This window comes from Caenorhabditis remanei, chromosome X (genome assembly GCF_010183535.1).
Source record: "Caenorhabditis remanei strain PX506 chromosome X, whole genome shotgun sequence".
NCBI classification, from domain to species: Eukaryota; Metazoa; Nematoda; class Chromadorea; order Rhabditida; family Rhabditidae; genus Caenorhabditis; species Caenorhabditis remanei.
In genome coordinates, this window is record NC_071333.1 from 20,363,604 (window position 1) to 20,375,116 (window position 11,513).

Consider the following 11,513-nt stretch of genomic DNA (forward strand, 5'->3'; position numbering starts at 1 on the left):
ATGCCTACCATGCAGACGCACCAGAATGAAAATCGTAATCGAAGCCAGAATCCAACTGGAAGTTATAAGTCTTCAAATCCTGCCAATGCTTTTAAATCGTGTGAGTTCTGTGTTGACAATAGGAGACGTCATCCTGTCAAAGTTTGCCAGACATACCCGACGAGTGATCGGGGTCGAATTCTGCTTCCGCTGTCTTTTCTCTGGACACGCTTCAAGAAACTACCGACCAACTTGCAAGGACAGTAACCAGATATGTGCGGAACTAAAAATTTTGAAACTCGGAAATATTAAGATTCTTTTCGGATATTCCGGAAATTTAGTTTTTCAAGTTTTTCGATGTCGAAACCTATAAATATGCAGTAAAAACTAAAAACTCTGTAAATTTTGACACAAGTAAGGCGTTCTCGTATTTTTTTGATTCCGCACTAATTTTTTTTATCGTCACGAACATATTGGAAGTTTCGGAAATTTCGGAATATTCGATTTCCGTTCCGCACCCCTGACTGTAACGGAGGACATCTGTAATCGCAGTCAACTAACTGAAGCAAACCGGTCCGGAAGCAACTTCCGAAATGGCCTCGGAGGACCATCTGGAGCTCCTTCGTCTTCTTCTGGTCAGCAGTCGTTTGGCTCTCCTTCCGGATATCACCAATGTCAACGCAGTCATGTCACTGGCAACAATAACAGAGGTCCCACCCATGTGCTAATAAAACTGTGGCCGGAGTTTGAAACTCTGATGTAGAGGCTAGATAAAAGGTATATGCAAACGTCCAGTTGTTAGCCCTAGATTCTTCTTCCTGTTTCTTTTTTTCCAGGAAATATTTTGCGCGATAAACAAGTACGGTGTGGTACAAAGAACATCTGTGCATAGAGTGAGGAAATGGTAGTAGGTTATGACATCATATCATGGAAAAGAATGCGAGCGAGTGAAATGATACAGCTGGTCGCCTCCCCCTTCCAACACACATATATTCAAAAGCCGTCAATTTTGTTATATGCGAGACCCGAATCATTCCTTTTTTCATTACTTTCACGTTTTCATCTTTCCTCTTTTTCTTCTACCGATTTTATATTATTTTTATTAATTTGTCGTGGCCCCAGGCAGTGCCATGGTTTTTGTAAAAGACTGCGAGATCAGAAAAGAAAGAGCCGATATTTTGTCTTCTCCTTCTAATTCTCTCTTTTTACCTCTTTTTGACCCATCATCGCTTTTTTCCCACACTTTCTCTACTTTGACAGTCCCCAGGCCCCACTTCTTCTTGTCTTAAATATTTAGTCCTGAACAAACCGCTCATAGAAATAAACCGCCGACTTTTTTATTCTACATCAAAAGTGCTTTCAGTTTATTGGTTTGTAAAAACCTAGGGAATGCTCATCCGAGAATGTTGTATACTACAAAAATGAAGCTCTCGGTTTGATACTTACACACTGAGAAACCTTTTCCCGCTATTATCTCATGAGTCATGCTTGGACCGCACATATTGTTTTCTCCGTCTTACTTCTCTTGGCTATTTTTGTCTAGTTCCTAAATCCCACAAAGAGCTCCACTTTTGTAGTTGACTGTATTTTGATACGAGTCCTTGTTTAAAAGTTTAAGCTAGTTCAAATACATTTACTTTGGCTGCTCATAAGTTCCTAAAAAATCATAACTGAGAAATTTCATTAACTACAAAAATGAAGCGCTAGATTTAAACTTTACACCCTGAAAAATTAAAAATTTTAGAACAATCGCTCTTATCATGGCACGCGTTCAAATTTTTTCATTGTCTCCCCTCTTCTTTGATGAGTCATCCGTCCTCTGCACACAATGATTTCTCCCTCTGCCCTCTCTACAGCCGTATTGTTGGTTCATATTAACACATTCACCCGCCCGTCTTTCGTTGAGCGTTCGTGGTGTAATGGTCAGCATGGATGCCTTCCAAGCATTCGACGGGGGTTCGATTCCCCCCGAACGCATAATCTTTTTTCTTTTTTGAATTTTGTCTTGAAAAGTATTGAAACTATAATATCATCCTTTTTCAATGTTGAAACTGGAAATTGATATTAAGGATATGTTAGAAAACTAATCTTTTAGACTTTCGATTGGAGTAAAATCAATAGGTCCTCCGCGACATGTTTGGCCTTTTATATCATCTTTCTTATTTTTCGAATCAAACAAAAATTGGTTTCCTAAAAATAAAGAGCATTTCATTTCCCATAAATGTTAGAGTACTGTGATTTTATGGGTTCCTTCTTCACGCCTACATAATTGGTTCTGCTTTCCGTCTCTTGTCACATTACGTTTTACTTTTTATGTGATGTGTGTTTTTTTTAATTTTCTATATTGGATTACTTGTTTTGGAGGGCTAGTCTTTTTGGAGTGCTTACATATTTGTTTTTCTTGAAACTTAAGTCATTTTGGCCGAATTTGATCGTAGGTAAGTAGGCAAACGGTCGAGAAGTATCACTCAGGTCTTCTAAGTATGTGTTTCTACATTTTCGTAAGCTTGACTGCTTTAAAATATTGCGGTATCGTGGTTAAGAATGTTATAAATTGTAGATTCAAGTTGATAGCTGTATATATTCAGTCTATGTCCTTCTCAAACTGAGATACATACCTTTATTTTGTATCATGACAAAATTTTTACCAATGTTGCAGTCCCATGCCATAAACTGTTCAGCTTTTTTATTTCCGACCAACAATCACCTCCGATTTCCTCCGAGTACTGTTTTTTTCTGTTTTTTCCCATATCAAATTTTTATTGAGCCCTCCCTTCGCCTCACCATATTCGAAGAACCAAATGCCTCTCGTTAGCCTTCCTCGCTCTTTCTATTTTCTTTATTTTCTCTACATTATTAATTTTTAACGTTGATTTTTCCAGGTTTTCATTTCTCTGTCGAATGTCAAGTGGTGTCGTTACCATTGGGTGAGTTCAGAAGACTTGATAGGTAGTTTATATCAATTTTTCCAGAGCTAAGCGGAGCATCGGAAATTCTCTATCACCATCGAGTCCAAAACGCTTGAACTTGATCGAAATGATGCAAGTCAACATTCCCGAGGTTGCTCAGCCATACAGAGATTCCAATTTCATTCTCACGCCCCCATACTCTGTCATTGGTGATCTCCATTTCTCAATTGATGTTCCTCGACTCCCGGATCGCGTTCCAGCACCACCACCAATACCAGCTGCCGATATAGCTTTCAATGGAGTCCACTATGCACCACCTCCACCACCCATTTTCAATCAGCCAAACATGATTCCCACCAAAAAATATCTGGAAATGATGAAGTTGCTGATCATTTCGTTGGGATCACCAACATTCACTGGTGTTTTGGCGAGAATTGAAGGGAATTTGCAAGTTGTTCCGGCATGCTTGGTAGGAGATATAATCTCACACTATATTCTATAAATTTCATTTTTTCAGATGTGTCAAGAATGGAAGATCACGGATTCATTGAAATGCATCCTCTACATGATCCGCAATCAATCATATCTCCCACCATTTCCTGTCCAAGGCTCACTGACAGCGAAGAACATCAAAATCGCACTCCACGCTTTGTCATTCATGCTGGAGTCACCGGACATGAACAAGTTCCGAGCTGACCTTCAAAAAGAAATTGATGTCGATATTGGTCTCCACGTAAGTACTAATAAGGGGAATTGTGAAAGTCTCATATCATTTTTCAGAAGATCAACCCCAAAAAACTCAACGCTGCGTTCCACTACGCCATCGAATCGATTGTCATTTGAATTTTTGGCCATTTTCGCTTGGGTTATCCTGCATACCTATAATTTCTCTAAATTTTCTGCACTTTACTTTCTTCTTATTTTGCAAAATTCTTATGTTCGCTTCATCCCCTAATTTTTGCTTGGTGACTTCTTGGTAATAGCTTTTCTCTTGATATTAATAAAATACTATTTATCGAAATGCAAACATGTTTATGATGACTGGCAAGAAATCTAACAGAATTGCTCGAGATACCTGGAGATAACTGGAAAAAAGCCAAGGAATTAGCCCCGAATTTTTATTACAACTGAGCCCCATCGCAAAAAATGTATCGCCTAGAGACGCAAAGTTTTTTTTGCGGCAACGCAGATGTTCATAGTTTTGGCCTATTCTCGCTATTTTCTATAATTGCTTTGGTAAATTCCTATGAAAGGCGAGAATAGGTCGAAAACGGAGAAAATCTGTCTCGGCGCGAAAAAACTCTGTGTCTCTCGCCAATACTTGCTCGTTTGCGGTGTGGTGCAGTTGTAAGACGGGGTGGGCTGCTGATAATGTTTAAAAAATTGTTTAAAAAAAGAAAATAGATTATGCGTTCGGGGGGAATCGAACCCCCGTCGAATGCTTGGAAGGCATCCATGCTGACCATTACACCACGAACGCTCAATAAGAGGGCAACGGGTAAATGTGTAGATATGAACAACTAGTGCGGCAGTGGAGAGCGGAGAGATAAAAATCATTGCGTGCGGTGGAGGGATGACTCATCAGAGAAGAGGGGACACAATTAAAATTTTTGAACGCGTGTCATGATAAGAGCGATTGTTCTAAAATCTCTAATTTTTCAGGGTGTAAAATTCAAATCTAGTGCTTCATTTTTGTAGTTAATGATTTTGTCCAGTAATCGATTCCTAGGAACTTATAAGCCGACAAAGTGAACGCGTTCGAACCAGCTGCAACTCTTTAACAAGGGGTCGTATCAAAATACTGTCAACCACAAAGATGAAGCTCTTCGTGAGATCTACGAACTCTACAAAAATGATCACCATGATTCAATTAGTCACTTTGCAGCGCAGAGTCCATATTAGTTGTCACACGTTTTCATTTAACTTTTAGATTTTTTCTCTCAAAAGAAAAAAAACAGTTCCATGTTTGACCAGCATTATTTTATAGGGAGCGCCTATAGAGTAATGTTCAGAAGGTAAAAACAAACATGTTGATTTATTGATTTTTCACGTTATTCGAGACAGATGGTCATGGGAAGGCTTGCACGTCTTCTATGCATACACATTCTGTTGTTTTCCCCATTCAGTTTTATTTTGTTAACATCTATCGCCAGTTCTCAAAAATGTTTGCCATCCCAAAAAACCCAACTCCAAAACCTCTTCTGACTAAACAAACCGTGAAGGAGATTGAGGGTAAAATGAGATGCCTTCGAAGCTTGATGACCAACAAGGTATGCACTTTGTATGTTTTCCATTTTCCTATTCAATTTTCCCATTACAGAGAGCACAACCTCCAGCGCATATGAATCATCTTATCGATTTGATGTGCTTCTTTCAAGCGATGCTTCAGTGCAAGAACATGCCAGCAACTGATGTAAGTTTTTTTCAAAAAGTTTCAATCTTCATTCAAGTACCATAATTGTACGTATTTCAGGAAAATAAAGAGAAATTCAAGCATGGGCAGAAAGCGTGCGATAGGATGATTGAGGTGGCGATCCGAGTGGTCCCTGGAGGCGAGACACTCGAGGAAGCATGGAAAGCGGTCAACGAGGCGGCCAAGGAATTTAAATCTATTAATAAAATATAACGGTCCACACATTGCAATCATCACAAATAATTCATATTTATATATGTTAATCAAACGTGCCATATTATTGATTCGATTGTTTTTCATTGGCAGTGATCAGATTTTTTGTGATCTTTATGTTCTTGTCATCCTTCTATGCCAATAAATATGGTTTTTATTCATACAGTTGCTCAAAGTTATGACCATTAGTTCTGTACAAGATGTGCTTATCGGCTCCAATGGCACGGCAGCGATGGAACCCGTTATTGGGTTTGATGAGGGACATTTCCTCAATATGATCATCATGCGAGTCTATTGATTGCAGTGGTTTTCATCAGCGGAGCGAATCGTAAGAAACGCATAGCTGTTTCTCACCGTCAGCTGAGGCAGCCGAGGGATGCGTTCTCCTCGGCACTCTCATTGTCCTACGTTTGTGTCAGGGATGAGAGATAGTGTCTGAGTCTCATATATTATTTGAATAAGGTGTAACCAGAATAGGGATAGCCTCTGGGAATACCATAATAAAGAGGCCCCTAGCAAGGTTTATTTAACACGGTATATCTTTTTTCTCAGAACAGATATCGAAAAGTTGCCAACAGACAAAATATAGCTGAACTCATTTGAAATATTTGTTCAGTAGGAAAACATTTGAAAGCTCTCAAGGCAGTGAAGATATTGTGCACCAAACTCTTGCTACTCTATGCAACTCTATTAGAGGGTTTACGGTAACTCTATTCCCCAAAGACGTTTTCTCGAGTAAACCTCAATCTTTCTAATCACTTTTTTTTCAGATTCTTCAACATAATTTTCCCCCGAATCATCATCATCGCAAGGTCTCGCCGCCGTCCAGGTCAATCTTTGCCCCTTCGCACTCAGGTGATGTCTGCGTCTCTGCTTTTTCACCGTGTGGACACGCGCGGCAAATTCAAACAAATGAACATTTTTGCATATGTTTTTTCACTAGTTTTCACCGCTTTTCCTTCTTTTTTCTTAGTTTTTCTGTATTCTTTTTCTTTTAATATGTTCCTCTATTCCCTCTGGTCCTCTTTTGATGTGATTCACCAATTTTCTCCTTGGGAAACTTAAGAAAATTCCTGGCTCTGGCCTAAAATAAAATCAAAATCCTGTCGTTTTTGATGGCGCCAAAACACGGCAACCTTTTTCCACTAATAAAAGAACTACAATTATTTAAGAAAAATCGATGTTACATATAAAAAAAGTAATCATCTCGCTCAATGCGCAATCGATAGGCCTCGAGTCGACAGCGGCGAGAGAGCACAGCAAACCAAGAGCGTGCAAACAGTGACGTGTCAATTGAGCGTTGCGTTGACATAACATTGAAGGGAAAAGGAGATAAAACAAATAAAACTGAAAGGGAATTGATCTGAAAAAGATAATTATAGCCAAAGTAGAAATTTCAGGTTTTTTCGAATTTTTAGGAAACTTAGGAATTTTTTTGCGAAAAATTTAAACTTTCGACTATTATTCAGAATGAGAAGAAATTCAATGAAACGTTTAGCCCAAAATTTTGCAAAAACTAGTCCCCGTTTTTAAAATGTCAGTTTATGACAATTCCAGCATTTTAGGGTCTAAAAACAACAAAAAACACCGAATGTGGTCCGTGGCCAAGTTTTGGAAGTTGGAACACGTGGCCCATAAATCCCAATTATGTAAAAACTAGTCACCGTTCTCAGAATGTCAGTTTTTGACATTTCCAGCGTTTTTAGAGTCAAAAAACCACAAAAGCATCGACAATGGTCCGTGGCCGAGTTTTTCAACATGTGGCCTAGAAATCCAAATGATGTAAAAACTAGTCCCCGAGCTAAGAATGTTTTTTTTGACGTTTCCAGCGTTTTTAGAGTCTAAAAACAACAAAAACACCAAAAATTGCCCGTGGCCGAGTTTTTGAACACGTGGCCTAGTAATCCAAATTATGCAAAAACTAGTCCCCAATCTCAGAAAGTCTGTTTTTGTCATTTCCAACGTTATTAGAGTCTAAAAACAACGAACAACACCAAAAGCGGTTCCTGGCCGAGTTTTTCATCACATGGTCTTGAAATCCAAATCATGCAAAAACTAGTCCCCGACGTCCAAAACTGCTTCAGGGCTACTGTATGTTTCAACACTTTAATTTTCATTTTCCACATTTTCCATAGTTGTTTCTCTACAAACTTTCCCTTTTTACTCTAACTAACTTCTCATATTCATTTCCCTGCCAACAGCCTCCAAACTGTTTCTTGTCTTCTAATTAATTGTTTTCAGAGCTACAAAATGTTGTCCTTGTTGTCTGTGAAGGTAGAAGGTGATCCATATCTCAAAGACCAGACAGTCTCATTCAATGAGGGATTCAATACCATCTCCGGAGTCAATGGATCGGGAAAAACCCTTCTGGTCCACGCAATCCGCTTCGGATTAAACGGGAAATCGGATGTAAGTAATTTTCATTGAAATCGGGAGACTAAAATTGGGAAGTTACTTAGTATTCTGTAATAGATATACATTTTATAGTTGGACTCTGATATCAAGTTTGAATTCTCTATTTCAGGATTCTTTCTACACTTTCTCTGGAAGGGTCACACTTCGCTTTCATCTTCCCAATCGATCAGAAGTGGAATACTCCAAAGCTGCCGGACGGATGACTCGTTATTGGATTGATGGAAAAGAAGTTTCATCCGAGCAATACGCGGAAGGCCTGGAAGAAATCGGAATCACACCGATTATGATTGGAGTGATGGTACCTGGCGTTGGATGGGGAAAGATGGGCACCTCGACCGACAAAGAACTTTCGATGTTCATTGAAAAAACTATGCAAAATGGACAAAAAATGAAAGGAGAGTGTGATATTTTGAAGAAGAAGATAAGAATATCGATGGGAGCCGCCGCTCCAAAAGGAATTCAAAAACCGTCGAAAACCACTAATGAATTGCAAAAGGAGCTCGCCGCGGTTAGTTATAACTTTTGTTCTGAAACAAAAAACTTTGAAACCGAAATCGAAACCGAGAAATGCATTCATAATACTATTTTCAGGCCAAGAAGAGAAGAAGTAACGCTCTCAACAGACGTATCAATACCATGTCGTCAAATGTTGATGAACTCTATAAGATGCTCAACGGCAATGCAAACCAAATGGCGGCTTCATTCCGACCGGAAAATCCAGAGGAGCCATATGCTGGAGTCGAAATGGTACTGGATCAAGGATATGGGATAATGGAACCGTCGAATCTTTCGGGAGGAGAGATGAAGATTGCCAGCATCGCAATCAATCTTGCTGCCGTTCGGGTGCTCCAATGCCCGTTCGTCATTTATGATAACTTCGATGAAAACTTCTCGAGGGAATCATGTAACTCGGTAGGTGCAAATAATTTATTTTTCATTTTCATTTTTAATTAAGTTTCTTTCAGGTCGGGATGGCATTCCGTGAACTTGTCGAAAGTGGAAATCTTCAAATCATTGCGGTTTGCAAGCAGGATGCCATGAGGAACCAAACGCCGCACACATTTGAGATGACTCTTCCAGAGGACGACTGATTCGTTTTTGCTTCCAGATCAGTTCGCTTAATTGTCATTCTCCACATCAATTCGAAACGCCATTTTCTTCTTTTTTCTTCTCTTCAATTAAGTTGTTTCAAGTCTCAAGTCTCAGAATATTTCTCCCTTCCGGTTTTTTAACCCAAATCATCCACTCAAAATCTTTCACTTTTCCCGAAATCGGCCCGAAGCTTCTGTCGATTTCTGTCGCTTGCACTTTCATGCATAGTCATCTTTGTTTCTCTCCAACTTGCACTTTATATACTCAACATTGACATTTTCTAACTCTTTGTAAGCTTAGTTTTGGTGTTTTGAGCTTTTCCGGGTTTAATGTCACAAGCCAATAACACCTGACTTTATCCCATAAGGATTAATCAAGGAAATTTAATTGTTGTTGAAGTACCCGAGCTTGTTTTCGCTTCTCGACTAATTGATTACAATAATGAATCAGTTGGAGCTCAGAAGTTATGTTTATTCAGTAATAAATGATTACATATGATTGATAATAGATTGAATACAAAATGAACGTAAAAAAGTCGAGAAAATTAGTTTTGTTTTTTAAGATTGAGAATGACAAAACGGGTTTTCAATAAGATTAATAGTTGGGTCTGGTGATACCAGACTATTTGGTGTCACTTGGAGATTTGAGCCGTTTTTCCTGACTGGAGTAATATAAATAAGACTTAAAGACGGGAGGAAAAGAGGGAAGGGATCCAATCAGCCGTTTTGAGGGAAGTGACGAATATGTGCTGTTGGAGAAACGTGATTCGCATCAGTAAGACCTTTGTATGAATCAGGAGTGATCTCCAAGATTAATGTAATCATCATACCAACCAAAGCCAAGATCATGAAACAGGCGACACCACTGGAAAGAAATAAATATTTCTTGAAAATATAAGTATGGAAATGAACTGACATGAATATGGTTATGAAGGTGTTCTGAAGTGTGTCCAATCCATCATTTTCTTGTGCAGCATTCTCGATTGTTGGAAAAATGTTATCTTCGTTTTGTTGACGGTTGTCTTGTCCAGTTGCTTGATGTTCCAACCTCTGTAAGTCCAAAAAATTCGAATTTGATAATTGCTACTAACTCTGCAAACCTGGAGTCCGATTACGCCCATTTCAATAATTGTGTCTCCAACTGGATTCGCTGGGCGGTTCTGTAATTTTTGAATTTGAATCAGAAAAGGAAAGCTGAATTAGTTTCAAATTAGACTCACCGGCAGTGTAATCACGTTGATTTCAGAATCATCTGTATCATAACATGCCATCTTGTTTCGAGTGAGGAAATTGAAAGAAAGAAAAAGTGAAAAATTAACCCAAAACGAGAATAATGCTCAATGAGAGCTTCTAATGAGCGAGAGAGACGAGAGAGCTCTCACTCTCTCACCTGATTTTGCTGATTACTTTCATCCAAGCATTCCTCAGGGAATGTGTGAGGATTTGATGATTTTGTTGAAGTGATGTAAGATTTTTCCTCAAAATCAAGCTATAAACGCAAAAAAACCATAAACATCACTGAAAGCCTTTCCGTATCAAAAAAACATGACGTCACGAGAAATGACTTCTTGTTGCAAAAATCTTATTATGCAAAACCTGAATATATGCTTGGAATCAACGTATTCCTAACTTTCCACTAGTGTGGGCCACCTTCTATGACTCCATAACCATTTCTAGTAAGCCGCAGTCCCGACTAAAATGCAAAAAACGTGAAAAATGGTCACAAAGTCATTTTATTTCATACACCGCACGTAAATTATTTGCCAGTTTCTCCAAATAACGTCGGTTACATAGAACTCATTGAGATTTACAGTTTCCAATTTTTCCAACGCAAAACGTTTAGTTTGAAGCAATTTTCCCGCCGGTCCCATGGCGAAATGTCTATTTCATTTGAATCACAACAAACGTCAAGCCAGATCCACCCTATATGTAATTTCCAAAAGGGATTATTTGGTGGAGCTGTTCGCTTGTCAAAATTGGACACGCTTTTCTTTTCTTTTCTATTTTTTCACAAGCACACCGAAAGAAACCTCAGAATTGAAAAACGCCTACAAGACCACGTGTAGTGCCATTTTCTACCATTCTTTATCATACTTTGTTATATTTTTCTTTCAATTTGCTGAAAATGGATTCCATTATAAATGCGGAAGATATTCAAGACACATGCTCAAATGTTGTAGTCAATCTATCCACTGACGGCAGAGCTATCAGCTCGATTTTCAATAATCCTTCTCCATATCCTGTGCGAGAAGGTATCAAATTGACAGTGAGTTCGGTGTGTCTGATGACTATTGCCTCGGTGATTTTTGTTTGGGCAGCTTATCAAGGATACATGGTGCGGTGTGATTGGATGGCTAAAAGAAAAACATAAATTCATTTATATCTGTGTTTTTCTAATATTTTAAAACTTTTAATTGTCTCGAATAAAACTCAATCTTAAAATCACTTTTCATTTGATAAAGTATATTCCAGTAACTTCTCTAATACCAGTAA

General features: G+C 38.6%; 4 protein-coding genes across 4 annotated transcripts; 3 read left to right on the forward strand and 1 right to left on the reverse strand.

Annotated features, from left to right (window-relative positions):
- Positions 1-2,880: 2,880 nt before the first annotated feature.
- GCK72_026076 (uncharacterized protein) lies at positions 2,881-3,731 on the forward strand (the record flags this gene model as incomplete). Its single annotated transcript, XM_003101976.2, has 4 exons — positions 2,881-2,906; positions 2,952-3,357; positions 3,406-3,621; positions 3,669-3,731. The coding sequence occupies 4 exons, from the start codon at positions 2,881-2,883 to the stop codon at positions 3,729-3,731; spliced, it is 711 nt and encodes a 236-aa protein (XP_003102024.2).
- Positions 3,732-5,050: 1,319 nt separating this feature from the next.
- GCK72_026077 (uncharacterized protein) lies at positions 5,051-5,514 on the forward strand (the record flags this gene model as incomplete). Its single annotated transcript, XM_003101949.2, has 3 exons — positions 5,051-5,158; positions 5,209-5,301; positions 5,362-5,514. The coding sequence occupies 3 exons, from the start codon at positions 5,051-5,053 to the stop codon at positions 5,512-5,514; spliced, it is 354 nt and encodes a 117-aa protein (XP_003101997.2).
- A 2,250-nt stretch (positions 5,515-7,764) lies between these two features.
- Positions 7,765-9,020, forward strand: GCK72_026078 (uncharacterized protein; the record flags this gene model as incomplete). Its single annotated transcript, XM_003102045.2, has 4 exons — positions 7,765-7,923; positions 8,039-8,437; positions 8,521-8,841; positions 8,895-9,020. The coding sequence occupies 4 exons, from the start codon at positions 7,765-7,767 to the stop codon at positions 9,018-9,020; spliced, it is 1,005 nt and encodes a 334-aa protein (XP_003102093.2).
- Positions 9,021-9,737: 717 nt separating this feature from the next.
- On the reverse strand, positions 9,738-10,291 carry GCK72_026079 (uncharacterized protein; the record flags this gene model as incomplete). The annotated part of the gene is made up of 4 exons (XM_003102041.2): positions 9,738-9,885; positions 9,937-10,070; positions 10,121-10,180; positions 10,241-10,291. The coding sequence occupies 4 exons, from the start codon at positions 10,289-10,291 to the stop codon at positions 9,738-9,740; spliced, it is 393 nt and encodes a 130-aa protein (XP_003102089.2).
- Positions 10,292-11,513: the final 1,222 nt, after the last annotated feature.